General features: G+C 36.5%; 3 protein-coding genes across 5 annotated transcripts in view; 1 reads left to right on the top strand and 2 right to left on the bottom strand.

The window, feature by feature from the left end:
• Nucleotides 1–16200, top strand: part of mamo (zinc finger protein 628-like) — a 62718-nt gene extending 46518 nt beyond the window's left edge. For both annotated transcript variants that reach the window (XM_085483053.1, XM_085483052.1), the window contains exon 4: nt 436–16200. In XM_085483053.1, the coding sequence (XP_085339179.1) occupies nt 436–1530 (1095 nt within the window). In that variant the 3' untranslated portion in view covers nt 1531–16200. The remainder of the gene's footprint in view (nt 1–435) is intronic.
• On the bottom strand, nt 13542–21469 carry Rassf (Ras association family member). 2 transcript variants are annotated; one of them, XM_029303449.2, is made up of 11 exons: nt 21167–21469; nt 20700–20794; nt 20450–20580; nt 20089–20164; nt 19862–20002; nt 19597–19770; nt 19035–19532; nt 18667–18949; nt 18369–18588; nt 18200–18280; nt 13542–13679 (listed from the first exon to the last, which is right to left on the bottom strand). In XM_029303449.2, the coding sequence occupies exons 1-10, from the start codon at nt 21204–21206 to the stop codon at nt 18220–18222; spliced, it is 1719 nt and encodes a 572-aa protein (XP_029159282.1). In that variant the 5' UTR covers nt 21207–21469; the 3' UTR covers nt 13542–13679; nt 18200–18219. The 2 variants fall into 2 exon arrangements, with proteins under 2 accessions (XP_029159282.1, XP_029159272.1); XM_029303439.2 differs by lacking the exon at nt 13542–13679 and having other exon boundaries at nt 16367–18280.
• Nucleotides 21470–21747: 278 nt separating this feature from the next.
• Nucleotides 21748–22638, bottom strand: LOC114929901 (protein PET100 homolog, mitochondrial). The gene is made up of 2 exons (XM_029301615.2): nt 22540–22638; nt 21748–22104 (listed from the first exon to the last, which is right to left on the bottom strand). The coding sequence occupies exon 2, from the start codon at nt 22090–22092 to the stop codon at nt 21850–21852; it is 243 nt and encodes an 80-aa protein (XP_029157448.1). The 5' UTR covers nt 22093–22104; nt 22540–22638; the 3' UTR covers nt 21748–21849.
• Nucleotides 22639–22757: the final 119 nt, after the last annotated feature.

Raw genomic sequence — 22757 nt, 5'->3', positions numbered from 1 at the left:
TTGTTTATCGCTATCACAAGCCGCGTCCGTGCGCTACAAAGGGTAAGTGCATAGTTCATAATCTTCTATTCGAGCGTGAAACAATTCCCGAGATACCTGCCGCCAGGTATCGAGCTGCATTCGACGAGACGTTTACGAAAAACAATCTTTGTTCAATGAAAATGTTCTACAAATTATATACGAGTAAATTCCAGATCCGTCGAATCATTGGAATTGTTTCAAGCATACTTTATTTAGCTAATCAATTCCCAGACTTCATCCTCCACGCTATCGCAATCATTCATCTTTAATCGGAGGAGAATGAATATCAAACCGCACTCTGAACGAATGGTATCTCGCGACCCTGAAATCCGAAGATTCCAAACACTTGACGGAGCGTCAGGATGACAAGCTGTCGTCACGCGGTAGAACTTAATTTGTCTCCCCTTGTTGCAGGTCTCGCTCGCCCTCGGCCTGGAAGCGGGCGGATGGGGTGCTCTGGTGGAGCGGACGAGCGGCGGTGGCGGCGGCGGCGGCGGCACTGCCATCCTCGGCGGCTTCACCGGCCTGGCTGGGCTGGCGCGTCGCTGCGGCGTCTGTCTGGCGACGTTCCCGTCGCCGTGGCTGCTGGAGCGTCACGCGTTGCTGCAGCACGCCGGCCAGACCAGCGACGACAAGCCGTTCACGTGCGAGCAGTGCGGGCAGCGTTACCGCTACCGGTCCGCCTACGTCAAGCACCGGGAGCAGAATCATCGCGCCCGGCTACCGGCCGACAAGCTCTTCACCTGCGACGTATGCGGCATGCAGTTCAGGTATCTAAAGTCCTTTAAGAAACACCGTCTCAATCACGCCCTCGAGCGGCTGCAACGCGCCCCCGAGTCCCAGAGCACCTCGGTCGTCGTGGTCTCGGCACCGGCCGAACGTAGCGATCAAGTCTCGAGCACCGGCGAGCCCAGCCAGGTGGAGACCGGCAGCGACACGACGAATCCAGGCGACGTCGAGGAGATACGCGGCGCGTTCTCCGAAAGCGTTCGCGGAGGCGACGAGACCAGCGTCTCGGAGACCGCGAGCGTCCAGGAGAATCCCGGTGACGCGGTCGAGGTCCAGCTGACGGAGACCGCCGTCGTCCCCGGGACCGGGGTGAATCTCGGAAGCGGCCGCGACGCCGGCGGTACCAGCAGCGAAGTAGGCGACGTCGACGACAACGCCGTCGACGACGATCGGTCGCACGAGCCCACCGAGGCGATCATCAGCCTCGCCCGTACCGGGGCTCGCGAGGCCGATCGACGCGAGCGTCGCTTCGCCTGTCCCTTCTGCGGCAAATGCGTCCGCTCCAAGGAGAACCTGAAGCTGCACGTGCGCAAGCACACTGGCGAACGGCCGTTCGTCTGCCTCTTCTGCGGTCGTGCCTTCGGCGGCAAGAGCGACCTCACCAGGCACCTGCGCATCCACACCGGCGAGCGGCCGTATCACTGCGAGATGTGCGGCAAGTGCTTCGCCCGGGCTGACTATCTCTCCAAGCACCTAACCACGCACATCCATCAACGCTAACGCGATCGCAGCTCGGCTTACTAGCCAACCTCGGTGTCCTCGAAGCCGAGCAGCGAGCAATGTCCTTCTTCTTTCTCTCCGGCGCGCGACACCAACATCGCGGCCCGACTCTCGAGGGTTGATCTCGTCAAAAGTTACATGGAATTGTACGAAATGTTGAACCGTAAGAGGGATTAAACGACACCGTCTTGCAGTCTGAATTGCGAGCTGTATCGAGCGGATGATAAGTATCTATCTAGTCAATTTACGCGCTCAACTGTGTAATAACTTTTCTCTAATGGTACTTGGAAAGATGGTAATGTCTCTCGTGTCGTTTACTTCGCTCCAACCGGTGAAAAGGCTACCGCGAAATGGTAATGTTTTTTCGACCCGGAGGGACGCTTCTCTTTGGCGCTTCGATGACGCGCATTAAAATTCAAATCTTCGAGTATTTGATTGTTCACCATTGCGAGATATTATCCCTCGAGTCTCGAACCGCGACGTTCCGTATACTCGCGGTAAAATCGAGCGAAAATCGCTAAAGTACTCCCACTAAAGAGGAAATAGAGGCAAATGAGAGAAAGAAACAAAGAAACACGGTCCATCCATCTCAGCCACCGGCCGAACAAGACGCGTCAATTACGGAGAGAATAGAAAACAAAAATGTGTAAAGTAACACGCGATTAAGCCGCGATCTCTCGTCGCTGACGATGATTTGTGGAATACGACAGTGAGACTAACATGTGATAAGGAATAATGAGAAACCAAAAGAGGAGAAGAAAAAAAAAGAAAAGAAAAAACCAAAGAACGCAACGACGCGGCGGGCGAAAGCCGACGGTCAAAGGCTTCCTTTTGTTGTCTTCTTCGTCTTCGTGCTCTCCATCGACAAAGTGATATATTTGTAATGTAATAGCTTAACCTCGATATACTCGGTGTGTACTCGATATGTAATATAATTCGCGATGATAATGCCACGTGTGCGATAACGATAATTTCTCTCTACGCGAGCTTCGTGCAAACGCGAACACGTCGGCGGAATTTTTTTCCCACCTCTTTACACGGATGATATTTTCAATTCCCGTATAATCACAATTCCGTGTAATATCGAGAGATTCGATTAATAAATAAATTCAATTTTTTTTTCTCGAAATTTAATTAATTTCATCGCGCGAGAAAATAAGATATTAATTTGAATATTTTATTTAAAATTTTCTAAATTAAATTTCTTAAATTAAATATTCCTAACTTCTCTCTCTTTTTCTTCAAGATTAATTTTCTCAAGTTGTTAGAGGAGCGGGTTAAAACCTCCAGAACTCTCTTCAACTCTCGAGGAACCCTTTCACCGCGAAAAATACACTTTCGACAATTGGCGTATACGCGTGCACGGCATGTTCGTGTCTATGGAAACCGAGACAAGTTATTAAAGTCCCGCAATACCTACTCCAGACATCTTTGATTATGTTGTCAGAAGCAAGATGAGGCACGCAAACGACTTTTCGTGATGAACTTTTTCAAAGCTAGGAAGTTTCTGGCCTATTTTATTAATCTACTTTTTTTTTGTCGCGAGCAGACACAAGAAAGAAGAATCAAATCGTACCATGGCGAAAGGATTAAAGTATCGATATGCAATATCGTGAAAGTTACTTCATCTTTTGACGAAATTAATCTCAAAAAAAAATTATTTATTTAAACTAACAAAACACACACTATATCATATACTTATAATTGATTTTGAGAAAATGAATAGAATATCTTCCAGAAATGATATTAAATTAAAATACAGAATTTTTTTCGCATTATATACAATCTAAAAACATGGGATGCAGTTTGTTTTGAAGAGATTCTACCCATAAAAAATAAAATGATTCGTTGAACAACACATACACGACACAGCTACGGCGTTGATCATCCGTGTAAAACGACGTGTTCGACGTTGGCACCGATCGGGAGGGCGAAAGCCTCCCGGAAAGCGTTGCCGGTGCCTTTGAATTCTCGAATAAACGAATGAATAATCCTTTCCTTGACGATGCGGATAGCAATAATATATAATATCTATATATCTTTCGTTTCTCCCGCGTCAGAAACACCAGCGCGATTTAGGTTTGTCGGGAGCCGCGAAGTAGCGTCTTGTTGCACGGTCTATATTCGGTCCTTCCAAAAGTCCTCTCCACTTACAGTCGCTATCCACTCTCCTAGATATTGATATATGTGTATATACGCGATATATACCTACATACATATACAATAACGACACGCTGTCCAGTTATGCGCGAGCGCAGAACGAGAGTGGCCGGCTCATTCTCTCGGGATCGGTCTCGTAAGTAGCTTTAACTTCCGACCACTTCATAAACCAAGTCCGATCTCGTTGCGAGAGGGATAGGAAGATAGAGAGAGAGAGAGAAGAGATGAAAGACGTTTCTTGGAGAAACTTGAGCAAAACTCGAAGGATCATTTACGAGGCCGGATCCCTTTACTTGGTCAGAACACTTACTTAGTCCTTAAGTGATATACCTATAGTGTACTTGCTACTCTGTGTACTCTCGCGCACTCTCGAAAGTACGCGAAACGAAGTTGAATAACGAAGGTGCTATCTAACGAATAGGGTTGATCGCTAGATGCCGGCCGGCCGGTACCTCGAGAGACGACGAAAACGTGAAGACGAAACACGGCGAGGAAAAAAAAAGGAGTAAGAAAAAAAGCTCTCCATTGCCAGTTAATATCTACCGTGCCAAAAGAAGGAACTGTTTAGCCAAGAAAGAAATAGAGAGTAAGGAAGAATTGAAAGAGAGAGACTGGAGAACCTATTCCGTCGGGCGAAAATTCAATTTCCCTCCAAGACCGGCCCGGTGCTGCGATAGGCCAATTTAGTCCGTAATTACCGTATTATTATATCGTCTCTTAATAAGGATGTAATTTAACGATTAGAATAATATGTCGATACTCTCGTCCCGTGGTCGGTGGTGCGACTATCGCGTCGAGATTTTATTAAGAGAAACGTGTCCAACGAAATGTCAACGAGAATTTGCGGCGAGACACAATTTGCTCGCATTCGCACCGTTTTAATTTCCCACCTTCTTGGTCGATTCACCATATATATGTATATATACATACTTGTTCGCCCTAATAAGCCGGACATATATATATGTGGTCCTCGCATGTTCGAGCTCGAGGAGCGTGGATTAGAAGATTAAAGAAAACAGTTCCATGACGCCTGACGCCCCGATCGTTAGTCCAATTGCCCGGTGTTTGCCCAATAACGTCTCATTTCTACTGTACATGTCGGATTCGCCGTAGGGGAACCGAGAAAAGCTGCAAATCGTTTTGTCGGAGATTTTTTCATTTTTAAATCGAACTATCGAGAGAACTTTCGAAACGATCAAATGTAATATATCAATATTATTATACCTGTCACATTAATTTAACTTCCAAATCATTATTTTCTCAAAGATTCATACTAACCGTGCGTATGATTGATAGATGCTTATTTATATAATAATTTGATTTTAATAATATTAAATATTCATAGAAAAATTGATCACAGCACAGGAGAAGGCTAAGCATATTATTGCAATATTTTAATATATTATATATTTTACTTATTTTTAAATACACTCGGATGAGAGGTTTGATTTCGAGTCCTCTGATTCTTGGATTTTGTGATCCGCAGAATCTTGATTTTTTTATCGCAAAGAATTGCGTAATTCTGAATGCTTACGACTTGAATCGCGACAGATTATGCTAGGACGATAGCGACAGTGCCAAACGATTATTCTGTACCAAAGTAGAGCATAGCGGGGGCGAGAAAGCACAGCTGCTGTATCCTGCAACGCAGGATGCAATTTCGGAAATGTTTGCCGCTTTCCGAATTCGGTTGTCCGTTCGTAGTGGAAGATGGGAACGAATGAAAGTACGTCCCGAATTAAACCCACCACCAGCCGGACGTAGTGTGTTTGCGTTCGAGCGTAATAACGCTAAATAGTAATAGTACGCGGACAATTTAATCTCGTTTACAACGGAACGTTTACAACGGAATGCGTTGTTACTCCTAGTTACCGTATTAATTGTATTTTGTAGACGATAGTACGACTCTCTTCGGATCGGCTAACCGCCGCTTTGTTGAATTAACCGATGCGGAAGAGAGAAAGAGGCGCGTTTTCTCGAGGCAGTCGATACAGAACCGTCGCGATTCTTTCCTGTCCTTGACAAACATTCGGGGATGAAGAATATATGTATATTCTTTTTTAAGGACACGACCGCGTAAATACAAAGATACCTTAAAGTAACGATTATATAATATGTGATATTTTAATAATGTGTGCCAGCCATTTGTAATACAGGTTAATTGTAATATTATAGACAGACTATTTATTATTTAGATACTACTAGTCACTTTTTTCACAATTAATTGAAATCCGGGACTGAGTCGTAATTGTGTGATAAAGCCGATTAAATTTTTTTATCCCGTACATGGATGATAAATGCAAGCGCGGAAGAGTATTTTCTACAATACGCAATTTATAATTTGAATTCTGAATATAATAAAATTGAAACCGCAACATGTTTCGTTATCATTGAAAATTTTACCGATTCGCGTGATGTATAGTTTTATTTATTTTTAACGAAATCGCTTTGAGATAGTTTAATGTGCCACAATAATGTTCTATGTACTATAACAGTGCCATTTGTCACGGGATATATTGATTATTTAATCTTTAATCCATCTCACGTTGCAAATTATTAAATCAATTTTATCTAAAATTTTCAGAGTAACGTCATATATGGCAAAGCGTATTATTATTGATAGCATACAAAAAATTAATAAAAATATTGATAAAATTAACATCGCGAAAATCTCTCGGAGTACTTAACAATAAATCCTTTATTCTATATTTACAAATTCTCAAATAATTAAAAGGGATTTAAAAAAAAACGTTGTTTATAAGTATCGACAGTTTTTGATTTATACAAAATTACATCGCTTTTGCCGCTATCTTTTATTAGTTCTATCGACAAATGTCACAAACACATGACAAAACGTTGCAGCTAGTGTCGAGGTAGGATCGTATAGCTAGAAAAGAGCCAATAGAAACGCGATCGGACAAATCGACACGGGGGAAAGATATACGTACATGTATTATATATACATATCGCGGATATCGAGTCTCTCGCGTGGACTCGTTTTACAGTTCGAGCGAGAACTTACATCGAATTCCGGGAATCAATTAATCGCGACGCGCGCGGCGTGTGCGCGACTCTCCCGCATCGCACGTTAGCTCGCGTGATAGCCAGTCGTCTTTCAATCGAACTCCAGTAAAACGTGCAGCAGGCTACCTACCTACCGAATATGTGCGGCGGGATAATATATTTATCGCCGCGCCCCCCAGGCATGTGCGAAACGATCGCGAATAGTTTTTGACTCGCATCGCTCTACGGCTCGTACTTTCAGACTGCCCCTGATATCAGCACCGCGATATCAAGGCGTACAAAAGGTCTACATGCATGGCTTCGAGTTCCGCGTTAATCCTGGAAATACCAACCCTTTTCTCCATTAACAAACACAGTAGGACAATTTGTGTTCTTGTTAAAAACGATCCCCGTGAAAATTTTTTTAATATTTAACACATTCATGTGTTAATTTGCTGTTGTGTCAAATGTTAAATTATTAAAACAAACAACCGAAAAAAAGATGTAAAAGTTTTATTAGTGAGAAGATTTATCTGTACAGATTTACAGAAAAACAGGTTGATTTTTTATTTTATAAATAGGGATGATAAAATTAACATATTTTTAGTTCATTTTTACATTAAAACTATGTTAATTTTATGCAAAATTTATTTTAAATTACTTGAAGTTTATTTTGTGTTAAAAGATTTATGCGTGTCTCCATTTAACATTATGTTAAATTAACACAAAAATTTCTGTGGATCGTTTGGGACATGTAATATCTGTTAAATGTAACACCAATTTTTCAACTGTGAAAGTAAAAAAAAGAATCATTTTACCCGTTACACATACATAATTCAGAATCTACTAGATATGTTTTCACGATTACAGATTTTTTGGAGAATCAAAATTATTTTGAAAATTTGAAACCAGTATAATTATATTTTATATATGCATATATACATTTATATATTTTTTTTCCTTCTTTCTTTTTGTTAAAAAAAAAAAATATATATATATATATATATATATATAATTATATATTTTAGGGAGGACATAATAATTTCATGATTTTAATCTGTATAAAAAAGAATTTAAGATAAAACTCTTAAAATATTACGGTTGCTATTTCAAGGATTAACCGACATCTCGCATATTTTGCAGAGTGATAAAGTAATGCCAATTATGGTACTGCAATTGCAACGGGATGCACGCGGAAGTTTCAAATCTTTTGCGGCTCGAATCACGTATTACAATCCTCTGATTCAGTCTTCAATGCATTTCTAAATTAGATTACCACAATTTCATTATCATACGCAGGCTGGCAAGCTTCTGTTTTCCGCGATTATCCTTTACACTTATCGATCGTATAAAATCGAGGATTGCACTTTGCAGCTGCCAATATATCTCGTTCGATATAGAAGTTTGAAATGCAGGGGGATTTAATTCAGAAATATAATCTTCGATTTTTTTTTACACGAAAAAAAATTGCATCTTATATGCTTATTGTCATGAATGAGAGATCACATTTTCTGATCTGTATATCTCGTCAATATTTCATTCTATTAAGATTATATCAATTGATTGAAATCGTTTTCACGATTTTTTCAAGCAAACTTAATCTTGCAAAAAATAAGGAAGATTAAAAGTCTAAATTAATAAGTTGGCCGCGAATCACCGAATTGTTCGAAAATCATCGAAAACGTCGCGGGGTCGGACAATCGAAGGCTCGATATATCACACACAAGCGATATTTTGTATAATTTAACTAAGGAATAATACTTATATATATACATATATATTTACAAACGTATTTATATACACACAAGCACCGCGATCCATTAAAATCCGTCTCTTTTATGGCCTATATATATATAGATAATGTCAAAGAAAGCGTGTGTCGAGCATTACGAAGGTTTCGACCCGACGCGACGTTAAAAGAGGTCCTTAGAAAAGGAGCAGCCTTGGAAAGAATTTCTCAAAAAATAATCGACATCGTCTATCTATTGACTCGCACGATTTTCTTTTAGTTTCGTGTTTAGTCAGTTTGGTTTTGACTACGTCGATTTTTCCACCCCCAAAAATGATGGACTAACTCTAATGGTTCAGGCGTTATGGAATATATTGGGCATTTTAAACCACGTTTAAAGTTATATAGCTACAACACCAAGTAATATATATAAATATATACAAATATGTATATATACGCACATATATATTTGTATATATGCAGATTCTATATGAAATATATATATATATATATAGATAAATTAATACATAAATATATATATATATGACGCGATAATATTATATATATATATATGAAAATATATTTAATGAATGTTCCTATATTTATACTATAAGTACATAATAAGTGTATTATATTGATATTCGATGGCGATTTCAGGTTTTTACCAAAACTTAAATGTCTGTTTAGATAGTAGCTATTATGGGATACTAGCTTAATATGTTGGAAGAGCGAGAAAAAAAAGAGGGCGTAAAGAGGGAAAGAGAGAATGGAAAAGAGGTTGTTTGTAGCGAGGCGACAAATTTCAGAATCCTTAGAAAGAGATGAAGCGTTAAAAGGAAAGAAGACACATTATAGGACACGTATATTAAACGGGTTTTTGCGTGTGTCGATGGTGAGGCGAGGGTCTTCCTATACTGACTGAACGATCAGATGTGATATACGCATAAGGATTAATTATTTACTCTAATCGTATATATATATGTAATTAATATTATATTAATATGGTTACGATATACAAACATTATATCTATATATTGTATATAGGTAGATAGGAACATATACAATGTTTTTAATGGTTTATCTATATGTTCCGAGGATATATGCTAAGTGTATTTAGATAGGAAGCTGTAAGAAGGTCTCTCGCCGTTAATGTTTGATCGATAGAGACCTCCGGTTAGGGAGTGATCCAATTCACGCCAGAAAATCCTCCATTGCGTATTTTCGCGTAAACGTCACAAGAGAGCGTTTCTCTCTCTCTTGCCAGTTCGGAAAATATCGATGTCCCGATTGTCCTAACGAAATGAATGATTCACGTGTTTTGCAAGGAGAAAACGTCCTCGCGATACCGTCTTTAAATGCGTTCATCTCGTGAATTATTAAAGAGACGTCGACTAGTAGGAGAAAATATTCGATACTTTAAAGTTAAAATGCCTGTACCGGTTATTATTTTATACCGCAATATTTTCGATAATTTCCACAATTTTAAAACCATTACAATTTCTTCGAGAGAGATTCAACCGATTTAAATAATATATGCTCCTTTAAGATCTCTCTTCTTAAAAACTTTTTCTCAGGGAAAATTTTAACAGACCCCTTATTATGTAGTTATTTAATACAAAGAGTCTAAATATTTTTTTGACAGAAATTATATAAATTTTAAATATATAACTAGATGGAAAAAAAAAACAAAATTTCATTTTTCAGTCAATTCTAACTGTACTTTGCTCAAAACGAAAAGTCTTATATATGGGATTATTTCAAACTTTATCGAGACATTTCGGAAAATCCGATTTCTCGGAGATATTCGGAATTCGACACTTGCAAGTAGAAAAAATGTCAAGAAAGGTGCGAAATTAGGCAATGCAGGCTCTTCTCTCGCGAACCTATGGCTAGCTCTTATAGAAAGCAGAAAAAGGGAAGGGGGGAAATTTTCGGGAGTGTTTCGATTTTCACGCGTTCCGTGCAATAACAGTTTGCTCAATCCTCGGCGTCCGTCGGTCCGTCCGTACGGAATGACTAGGTAGGTTATAGAAAAAAAAAGATAAAAAAGAAAAACCAGAAAAAGAAGAGAAGACGAAACGAAAGCGTTAACATTAACACGTGTGTAGGGCGCAAAGCGATAGTAGTCAGTAGTATAGCTCGACTCGTTATAATAGTCAGACATTTTCGAACCTAATTAGCCGAACGGACTTTATCTCCTTTTTCGAAACTTCCTTCGAGTCTTTCTCGGTGTCTTCGGTGTCTATTCTAAAGAGATTTAAAGCGAAAAAAATACATAAAAAAAAAATAAAAACGAACAAGTTAAACGTCTAGAGCCTCGATCTGTGTAATAGCGGGCCTAAAAAAACTTGGAACCTTTCTTTCATCGACGTGATTGCAAAGGGGGAGATTTCAAAATATAAAAGTATTCTAATATACTATATTCACAACGTGATTTATACTTGGAAAAAAAAATTTCAGCAAACTTAGTCGCAACTATACCTACTAAAAAAACCGCTGTTATTTTCTCTTCAAATATATACCAATTTATTTAACAAAGTGTTAATCAGCTGATTAGAAAGGCTCTTATTTAAAATAATAATATAATATACATTTTTTATGCATATTAATTTTTCTTAATCTTACTGTATCATCAAGAAATGATAATTGATAAAATTATTTTGCTTATATATTTTTATCTTTTATACAAGTTAAAGAGAAGTTGAAAATATAAAATTTCTAATGTTCAGAAATATATTGTGTCATTTCATCTGCGTCTTTGTGACACGAAGATCTTGAGACCATCTTATCTGAATTTTGCCAGTTTGTCGAGTAACTTTGCTGAAATAATTACGTACAATCCGCCCCAGATATTCCCCGAGAAATCGGCGATAAAGGAAAGGTTCCGTGAGATATATATAATGGAGGATTCCGCGTTTAACTTTAATAACGAAAGTCGATTTTGCAATCACTTTGCCGTCGCGCAGAAAACTAATAAGTCTTGGCCGTACTATCATAATTGTTTGTCGTACCTACCTACCGTTAGATAATTAATTGTAATTTAATAATTAGTATAATTAATGATAACCATTATACAAAGCGGCGTCGCGAACGCGCGACTCGTCCAAAGGAACGAGTTCGCGTCGCCGCGCGTGGATGTTAGAAATATTTTTCAACTTGTACTAAATGTGATAAACCGATGAATTGACAATGAGCAATCTAACTGTAATATATATATGAATATTATATATTACGTATATATATATACAATACACACAAATATTCTATATATATAATATTTACGCGCGCGCGACACACATGCACACACATACACAAATATTATATATATATTATATATATATACATATAAATGTCTGTCGTACAAGCCGTAATTAGAATTTACTGTAGCTAGTACATGTTAGCTTATTAACCGAACACATTCGTGTAAATGGCAGACGGCGGAATGATGCGCGTTTACGCGGTCGAGATAAGAGAAAGAAAGAGAGAGAGAGAGAGAGAGAGAAGAGATAGAGGATACAGCAAGAGGGAATCAAGAGTAATATTGCCGTCTCGAAATCTGTCCACGAATTTCCCATTGACGGTGGGCGCTGTCGCGCATAAGCGAAGAACGCGAATCCGCGAGATCCTCCGGCTCTTCGGCTAACTAATTAATTAATTAAGAGAACTTGGAGAGCAACGCGTGAAAACAATGTCTCGTGCGGATCTTTGGTACACGCGCGTGTACAACAGAATTTAGAATCGTGTCTCGATTTAAACGACCGAGTCCGTAATGACGATAAAATTGAAAGTGAGGAAAAAGAAGGAGATGAATTATTTCTCGGAGAAAAAATCTTGTTACGCTATAGATCTTACAAAAAAAAAATTAATTTCGTTATTATAATGTCATCATTTTATAACGTAAGGAAAAATTATAAGAAACTGTTATGATATTTTATTATCGATTCTTCCAAGTATAGCACTGAGGGATATCTAAGATATCCTATAAAATAATTCTCAGAAGAGTTTTATAATTAAATAAGCTAATAAATAAGAAAATACGAAATTCTCTTTCTTTTGTAAAGTCTCTCTTGTTTCAACCCATTTGCGCGTATGCCGAAAACGAAAATGGGCATCAAGTCGATATCGGATATGATAAAAGGGATATGATATCGTCTTAAGGCATCCGTTATAAAAATCGATCGTGATATTGCCTGCAATTGCGACGCGCATAAATCGCGCAGCCGCGTTCTCGAAAAGTGCGTTCGATATATATATTACGTGTATTATATAAACGGCCGTTGGTACAAAAAAAAAGCGTGAATCTCCCATCTGAATCCGATCCCTATCGATCGCGAGCGCCGATCCGTGATCGACGATCGATCGACCAAGTTAATAAACAGACGACGATTATGAGACGACGAATTAATTGTAGTGTTTTACGAGCCATTTAGCGCGGCGCCCCACGTCATTGGCACGCTTTAAATAACGGGGGATATAAAAAAGTATTGTGTGTGAAAAAAAAAAATAAGCACACCACTATTACCGGTATATATATTATATACATTGTAACCAATTGTTGTCTACGATATAATGTTATTTTTCTAATTCATATTCGATTGTTATTGTTGAGAGCGAGCGTTGTAAGAGAATGAATGGGGATGAATGACAGAGAGAGAACAAGAAACGAAGGAAAATGTAAGGTGCGGAACCAGAATAAAAAAAAAAAGAGATAGGAAGAATTCCGGAATAAGAGAGGAGAGGAAGGGTAAGGAAAGATTGTGCGGGGACGAAATGAGAGCGAAAGATGCATGGAAGATGAAAAAAAGCACATCGAATACTTAAGCGCGAATAATGTGTATTCGATCAAGATAGAATCTCTTGTGCTTTCCACATTTCCATTTGCTTCCCTTTTAAACACATTATCATATGCCATCATATACAACGAGTTCTATGTCTTTCCCAAGCGCAGCTCGAGTCTGATACGGATAAAAATCGTATTTACGATATACAGTTATAAATTAATATTCATTGTCAACGATCGATCGAAGTCGAGGAGTGTCAAATGTGCCAAAACAAATTTTTTTTTGCAAAATTATATATATAAATTATATGTATAATTATATATATTAATAATTATATATATAAAATAATTTTCTACATTTTGATTCGCAATTTATAATACTTAGCATGTTTGTACATTCGAAGTTAGAGTGCATAAAATTTGCAACACATGTTTACTCCAATTATCGCTGTGGATCAATTAAACTCGCGTTCTAATCTAAAAAAAAAGGAAGAAAATCTGTTAATATCTCGGATAATTTGTCGAAAGGAGCTTCTCGGAAGAGCTGCAATATAATATATATATAACGACGCACGATTATAAAATTCTTCAACTTGGCACTTTGAAACTTTGCGACTTGAACTTTAGCGATAGTATATTTATAATGGAGGTGTTTTCGTGCGAGGCCGTCGAATCGAACTTCCGTCGTCCCAGTTTCATATTCGTCCCGTGCGCGCAGTTTATATACCGCGTGTCCCCCTTTTCAGTTTCTCTCTCTCCCCTTTAATTTTCCGCGAAAATCGCGCGGCGAAAGTGCAAGTAGTAGAGGTGCACGTTTAGCGCGACGAAGCCGCGACGACGGTGCGCCGGTCGTCTGTGATATACATACAAAAGTCGCGAGCGCACAAGTATTGTATTTTTTGTAAGGCTCATGTACGCCACACGCAGATGTGATAAAGCGAGTTCGCGGCGTCGTCTCAAAGATATATGGACGACGGAGACCGGCGTACCACATCGCATGAAACGATCGATTCGGCGGGCCTTTTCCTTTTTTATTTCCCTTCGTTTCCCTTCATTTCTCTCCTCTAGAAAGGACGAAGCTTCGTTTTTTTTTAATTACACACGAGGAGAGAAGACGTGTTCTATAATCCTTTTAAACTCTATATTTTCAGAGAAATTTCAACTGACAGTTATTACCCCTTCTTGTCTCATACCGAAAAAGTTAAAAGCTGCTTGAAATGCCATTGAGAACTTCTTTAGATCGCTTTGAGATATGTTGTTGCTTTTTTTTTAATAAATATTGGAAAATATATAATTTTATATAGTGTACTAAAGAGATTAGATTGATAGATATGCACGAAGCGGTACATACTTTTTATATAGGGAAGCATAGAGTTGTGAAACGATTTTTTTTTTCATTTTATGAATACAAAATAATAATCGTACCGTGTTTTCGGACAGTACGAAAGAGACGAATGCTGCCTTGTATTCTCATTTGTACGTTAAAACAGTCAGGAATATACTTGTCAATAGAATATTGCTCGCACTATATATTGTCTCGATTAATTATTGTTGTCTAATCGAAGCGAATCATCGCCGAGTCTCGACATTAATTAACATATTAATGAATAACTAATTCGAGCTTTTATTCATTTTTTGCTCAAATTGCTTACTTTTTCCAAAACTCATTCAATTGCTCAAACGTCGATTCAATAGTTTCTTAAAAAATAAAACAAAACACAGGAACCAATATTACATTACATATAAAATTATTCATGATAAATCACAACTAATTAAATAATTATCTAAAAATTTGTTAATTGTATATTCATATATATTACAAAATGCTTTTTTTTTTTCAAAGCATTTATTCAATTGCTCAATATGCTTATTTCTTTCCAAAATACTGATTCAATTGCTCAAATACCGATTCAACAGTTCTTTAAAAAATGAGATAAACACAGGAAACAGCAGATTACACATAAAATAATTTGTAAAGACTCTAGCAAGAATCCTAAAAAAATCGCGAGTCTCCACATGAGTTTCGTGTTCGCCAATCATTAATCGTGTAATCTAACCATCGACCTGCCTTATATAAACTGCAAGTTTTATTCCGGCTGTATATAAACGGGAATTTTCTACGACATTAAATGCGCGCAATCATGCCGGATATTCGGATAAAAAAAAGTTTTTTTTTCTAATAAATAACGCGCGCTTGAAACGAAATCGTGTCAGATTGGCACTCGTAGACGCCCTCGATTCTGTAAAAATTTTACAAATTCGAAAACACACACTGCAAAAATGTTCGACGCAAACCGGACGATCGCAATAACTATCGCTGTCGATGCGAGCGATCGTTATAAATTCGTAACTTCCGCCGGATACGTATAAAAGCTCGATTTATATTCGATATATTCGTAGAAAAAAAACAAGAAGAAATACGAAATAAATGTCCGCGCGTTTGAGATTTCGACTCGGCAAATGATTCAATTCGCGAAACATAATTAATTCTACAAATCTCAACGGGACTACGTTAGTTGTGTAATTACGCGCATCGCGTTTTTGTGATACTTTCTGATAATCTGCGAAGGTGCGAGCGTCTGTGTGCATGTAGTACATTGTTGTTGAAAATTCGGCGTCTCTATCACGATACCGAACGATTCATAAATCGTGTAATAAAGTGTTGTGACTGTAAGGTAACTATGATAACGATGATGCGATTATGATGATGATGATGATGATGATGATAATGATGATGATGATGATGATGATGGAACGTCTGGCGCGGTGATAATCGTTATTGCTATCTTGTAACGTTTAATGTATATCAGTGTCGTGAAAAAAAAAATAAGAAAAAAAAATGAGCGGCTGAAGCTCCTCGGTGTTGTGGGTATGCATACTCGTTCCTAGCAACTCGTATGAACAATTACTCTATTCGATACTACTCATAACAATTGCATTGATCTACTTTACTCTACGTACACTTTAAAGATAAATAAATACATTCTGTCCAATCTCACATTTCACGCCTCTCTATGTCGATATCTTGTTTCTTTCCCCATCAACATATCTTCCGTTAATTATCCTTATCAGTACATGGGATTTATCAGGAGATAGGTAAATAGATAATTTCTCACACGAGAGAATTATCGATCACTCGTGGTTAATTAATGCTTCAAGAGGGATACTGTATATATCTGTTCATATATTTCTCCAACAATTTTGTTTGTTTCAGATCGAGAAAGCGGAAAGTTTACGTATAAAAGAAGCAACCATATCATTTTATTATTCTGTCAACGATGTTACATGTTTTATTCCTCAATCTCCACAATTGTTTTTTTTTATAATATTTAATATTCAGATATATAGTATATTTTCATTATATACTTTCAGACATATATTTTTGTATTTTATTCTTTCAGCGCAAAATGCGTTCAATACGTCATAATTATCGAGTATACCTATATCTTCATCTATAACTGGCGTACGGAAAAATATATACGCCTATATCTATACATATGTCTATCCATTTATATATCAATAATAGAAAATCGACGCGAGCATGAATTGAGGAACTTATTCTAGCGTCGCAATCATATCATCTGTTCTGTTAATATATGCATAAGGATTACATTTTTTTTCTTACTTTTCTAGCGAAAGCTGTTTACTAATCTAAGAGATTATTATACCCTTTGATACATATATTTTCGTAAATATAAAGATATATACTTTAAATGCTATTAATATTTATATCTATTCATTCAACGCGTCGCGTGGCGCGTTATTCATTATTGTTCTAAACTGGCAGATCGAGCGAGAGAGAGAGAGAGAGAGAGAGAGAGAGAGAGAGAGAGAGAGAGAGAGAGAGAGAGAGAGAGAGAGAGAGAGAGAGAGAGAGAGAGAGAGAGAGAGAGAGAGAGAGAAAGAGAGCGTATACAATATATTTTGTAATATACATAAACGTGGGTTCAGTATACGATGCTCTTTTGGCTTCTGAAAATGGGATGGATGCAATCGATATCGGTGACTAAGCGTGAAACATGACTAGCTTGAAACGGCGATTTTCATGGATCCGCGCGACGCGTTACAATTATTATGACGATTAATTGCTGTACACGGCATTTTGCTTTGCACCTTGCAATTTGTTTCGTACAACAATAGTCTCGGATTACGATAGAACATCTGGCAGTAATTGTACCCGGCTGAATATATAATAATATGTGTACGTTCACTTATATATTTGGGCCACATAATGAAATGCAAAGGATAGAAGACTTTAAATTCTTAACAGTTATCATCGACTTTTATTCCGATAATAATAATTTCTCGGTTCGATGTTTCGATAAACGGATCCTCTTTAAATACCGATAGAAAAATACGTTTTCATTATTACTTCTTTTTTTATCACTATCGGGATGAAAAATTGCTATAAAACGTTTCATTTTATCCATTGTGACGATACGGAATTTGCGCGAAATGGAAACGTCGAATATAATTCTTTATTATTATTATTATATAATTTGATAAGCAATAACTACTTTATCTTAACATTGTTTGAATTTCTGATTGCCTTGTCTATATTATAGACAAAGTAAAAATATTCTTGTGCATTTTTCATTAATTTTACTTGAAAAAAAGTTGTACCGGGACTATAGGAATAATATTTCACATACATTTATCACATAATATTATTTCAATTTAAAAAATGAAAATTTAATATAGAATTATTAGAGATTCCTTATCCAATTATAGCATATTATTTATAACAGCATTTTCATATATATATATATATATATATATATATATATAAAATGACTGTAAAAATTTTACTAAATGCAACAGAGACTCAAAGAGATTCGAAAAAAAATGTAACGACGAATTGTTAAGCTACAAATAAAGCTAAAATGTCATAGACTGTGTCATGTTGCAATATATACTGCACGACACGTAGATCCTTAATACATAAATACTTTTTATAAAGAAATTTCTTAAGCATCTATATAAAAATAATTGCATACCTTGATTTTTATCATTCTATTTACAATCGAACTTTTAGTTCCTCCATTCTCTGCTTTATTCTTTTCCGCATCTCTTTGTATCTGAAATATTGAATTTATGTAATACAGCACTTTTATGTAGTAAAAGTTTACTCTTGCACATACAAATTGCTAATTACAATGTACTCACTTCTCTTTCAAAATAATAATCTGACGTTCCTCTTCGTAATGATAACGTTGCAGTATACCGTGGCATTCCGCTAAAGATAAGTTAAGAAATTGCGCAACGTCGGAGCTGATCTCAGGCGTGGATAACTTGTCAACCAGAAAGAGTCGTGCAACGTTCTCGTGCGGACCCAAGACTACCCTGACTTCTAAAGGATATTCGTCGTCCCTCAATCTTCTTTGCTCTAGGAATAACAATAGAAAAATATAATCGCGTGTATAAATCGATTTTAATTTTCTAGAAAATCATGCAGCCCTCTTACCACCATTGTCGCGCACTACGAATAACGCAAAGTTATCGGATTTGGCGTCGACTTTGTACTTGTCCAGCATAAGATTGATGACTTCTTGGGTGTTCACTAGACTCGTCACCCAGACGGACATTTGCGAACCGTGAGGTGGCGTGAAGAAACTGGTCTCTCGATTATAAAAGTGGCCGTTAATTGAGCAACGACGTCGTAATCGATTACGCGATTGACGCCTGCCGCCCGGGCGTCGTCTGATCGCGGTGGAACCCTGCTTTCGGCGCAAAACGACACCGTCCAGCTACAACCAGAATAGATTGATATATTACATTTGCGTATATATAAAAGAGAAAGAAAGGACTAATACAATGGTAGCGTTGCGATACCTCTAATCCACTATCTGTAGACATAGTCATATTGTCGTCCTCTCTGAACTGTAAGGAATTCACCGAATCCGTGTCACTATCCGTTCTGTGTCTCTGTAGGCAGTCAGGACCGGATAACGATCGATTCAGACCCTTTTCAATCCAGCTGTCGTCGGTGCTGATCGATTTATTACTAGCATTCTTCTCCAAGTTGTCAAAGTACTCTACTCTTCGAAGCGTACCATTCCGATTAGAAGCTCCTAAATTACAGACAGGTGTGTCTGTACTAGATGAACTACCTATGCTATGCGTTGGCGTGCTATTTACGCTGCTATCGTCTCGACTAGTAGTTTGATGATTAGGACTGCTCGTTTCCGAATTCTCGCGAGAGTCTGATCGATCAAGACTCGACTGAGACGAGAGCGGTGGCGTATCCACGCTGGACTGCGAGCTTATCGAAGGGAGATTCTCAGGCATCGTCTGATATAATTTATTGCCATCCTCGACTTTTCGTTCAACCTGCAATCTCGACGTTTACACCTGTGTTTAAAAAAACTAAATAATGGACATTAAAAGGACAAACCTGTAAAAGCTCATCTAGCTCATCCCATTCCATGTTCTTGACATCCAGCTTCATGGGCAGAGTGAGACTCTTTAAATGATCAGGAGACGTTGGAACAGACTTTGCATTATTCTCTGTATTACTATCTAATGTACTCTTAGACAGCTCATCTGCTTTATCTTCGTCTTCAATATCCTATTGCAATTAAAGAGAATAATTTTAGAATAGAGAATAGATTACGTGTATCAAACTCTGAAATAGGAATAACAAATTAAAAATAACAAACCTCAGAAACGCTGTGTCTGCATGAATTTCTATTTCGTGCCGTAACTACTGTGCGTTGATCATCATCTTCCTTCAAATGAATCACGCCACGAACTCCCCAATAAATCCTTAATGCACCTTCTAATATCAATCTTCCATTGACCTATATTTAATCATTATATTTATACAGAGATTCAAAGTTTTATATCAATAAGAATATAATGTAAATAATTTAAGAGATCTTTTTACCTCGCGGCTTCGAATTCCTCCGCTTTTGCCTTCATAATACTGGTTAAAAACTTTTAGTTTAGATTCCAAGTGTGACCTAAAACAAATATATATCTTTAGACTATTTAAATAATTACCTAAATAAATAAAACAAATATTAATTTGTTTTAAAAGAAAGAAAAACTTATATCTTTACATATGCTTTCCTAAGATAAAAATTAATCCAAAATATAAAGCTTTAAAAATATGTCTAGATTTACTGTATTAATATAACAACAAATTATACAAAATTGTTGTACAGTGAATTAGTTTTTCAATGCAAATAATAAAGTTATTTTCCATTATATTATTTGAACAAAATCTCTAAAATCTCTGTATTTACCTTGGTAATGATGGTCGACTTTCTTTCTTTCCGAAACTCGTGTGTGATTCCACTCTTGTGCCATGACCAAATAGTTGAGGTCCGAAAAGTGCTCCATAACAAGGAACATGGCAATAAGGTACACCTTTATGCTGATTAACATAATAATATATCATACATTATAATATGTAATATAGTAATATACAATAAGCTGTATACAAAATTGTATGTATTAATTTATAATTCTTAAAATAATTGATGTTTGCATTACCTCTGCATGTTGTCCAGGATTTAATCGCTTTCCACATTCCTCGCATCGTAAACATTCTGGATGCCAATCATATCCCAAAGACTGTTTACGTTCAGCTAAAAGTTAATTCATACATATATTTAAGCCATATCTAAACTTAAATTACTTTTTAAAAACATACAATAAACAGTACTTTCTCGTTATTTCTAATTCTCCTTGTTTAATGTATTTATACAAAAATGACAATTCCAAATATTATTAACAATTAAAATAATGCAACAGATGACAGATTGTTTTATAAATTTTTATTCTTCATTTGATATTAGCCATCATTATAAAACGGAGCAAAATTGCTTATATATGTATATATTTTTTAAAGTTCCAACAATGTAGTGAAACAAATCGACGACTTCGTCAAACTGCTAATAGCGTGATACTTGTCAAAATGAACACATCGCCATCAACGAGTGTAAATCGCGAAAACTCACCAAAATAAACGGGTTTCCCGCATTTGTGACACTTCCACATGATGATAGATACACGATGCACCGGAGATATAACGACGAGTGTGTTTTTCGTCAAAAACCTCGGACTCGGACAGTTTCAAAGCATTTTGTTTATATTAGCGGAGCATTCCGCTCTCGTCGAAAATGACATGCGGGTTAATTACAGATGTTACTAGTATAGTAACTTTATTGAGGGGAGGTTCCATGTCGCGCCATTTTCAATTATTTGCATGCATTACGCCATCTAGAGTTACTCTTGTTAAAACTATACTCTTTTTAAAACTGTAATATATATATATAATTTCATAAATTCACATTTGATAAATGTATTTATTAGAAAAATATTAAAAAAGAAATATATATACATATATTGTCAAACATATTTAAAATATTTTTACATATATAAGATTCCATTACATTACAAACTATTTTTGAAAAAAATAATAAAGTATTTTTAAAAAATGAAATATAAAAAAAAAACAATTTTGAATACAATTTCCAAATAATTACAAGCTTTACACTTTTTCTTCTTTTAGATATGAAAAAAATATCAGGATTAGAAATAGTTCATTAATATTTTTATTTCTTACTATTAAGTCTATTAAGGTATATTCCCTTATGTACACGATATATAATTAAAAACATTACAACCATATTATCTTTTTTCATCTGTTTGCATATTGCCTTTCCATAGCATCCAAACGTGCCTTCTCCTTATTAGCATTGAAATCACGAATAAAATTTTCCATTTCCTGATTTGCTTTTCTACTCTCAGGTGGATAATGCTCTTTCTTAGCTTTTACCACCCATTTATCGAAATAAGCTGGCTGATTGACATAATGAAATATTCCCACAGGAAACGATATGTACAGACACATCTTAGCTATCTCTAATATCCAACCACCCATCCTTTCAAGTATCTATGAGAAAAATAATATATTATGATTATAACTACTTGCTTTAATTTTTATTCAATCAATTTATTTTGTGGTTTAAAATGATTTGTTGTACAACCAAATTTAGTCAATAATTATTCACATTTACTTAACTCAATTGTAACATTTTCTTATCTGGACTTTTCTTAATTATGTGCATAAAATAAAATGACAAGAGGTTTCTACATCAATTAATCTGCCAATATTTTTGTGAATTCCTTTTTTTCCTTTTTATATATTCATATCTCATATATAAAATTATAGAAAATTATAGATTGATTGGAAGCAGAAAGCTCTTTATTTACATTCAAAGCAGATATCAATATACTTGCAATAATTAATCGAAAACATGATAGCATAATGTAAAGATATATAATTATAATCTACATAAATAATTTTGCAAAAATTACAACAATGTACCTTAAACAGATGTTAAAGAAAGAAAGTTACAACATTAAAAGAAGTACTTGACAGAGATACTTTTTAGGTTAATTTCTGATATACTCTCTCCGACTTCGTTTTCTCACAAACTATATAAACTATGTAGGAAGGATACATTATACTTATATTTGTCGTCTGTTCTACGAGCTTCCCGGATTGGCTGTTGACTAGGGAATTTTCGAAAGCGGCCAATCACG

Source organism: Nylanderia fulva, unplaced genomic scaffold (assembly GCF_048542155.1).
Source record: "Nylanderia fulva isolate GAGA-0341 unplaced genomic scaffold, ASM4854215v1 Scaffold23, whole genome shotgun sequence".
Lineage (NCBI taxonomy): Eukaryota > Metazoa > Arthropoda > Insecta > Hymenoptera > Formicidae > Nylanderia > Nylanderia fulva.
Note: the sequence above shows the minus strand (reverse complement) of the source record. Positions and strands in the feature narration are given on the sequence as shown.

Coding starts and splice junctions, on each gene's coding strand:
- Rassf (XM_029303449.2), bottom strand. CDS start 21,206: ATGTGGAAGTGTCACAAATGCGGGAAACCCGTTTATTTTG. Junction 20,165..20,449: donor AGTCGACCATCATTACCAAG/GTAAATACAGAG, acceptor TATTTGTTTTAG/GTCACACTTGGAATCTAAAC. Junction 20,003..20,088: donor GAGGAATTCGAAGCCGCGAG/GTAAAAAGATCT, acceptor GATTAAATATAG/GTCAATGGAAGATTGATATT.
- LOC114929901 (XM_029301615.2), bottom strand. CDS start 22,092: ATGGGTGGTTGGATATTAGAGATAGCTAAGATGTGTCTGTACATATCG.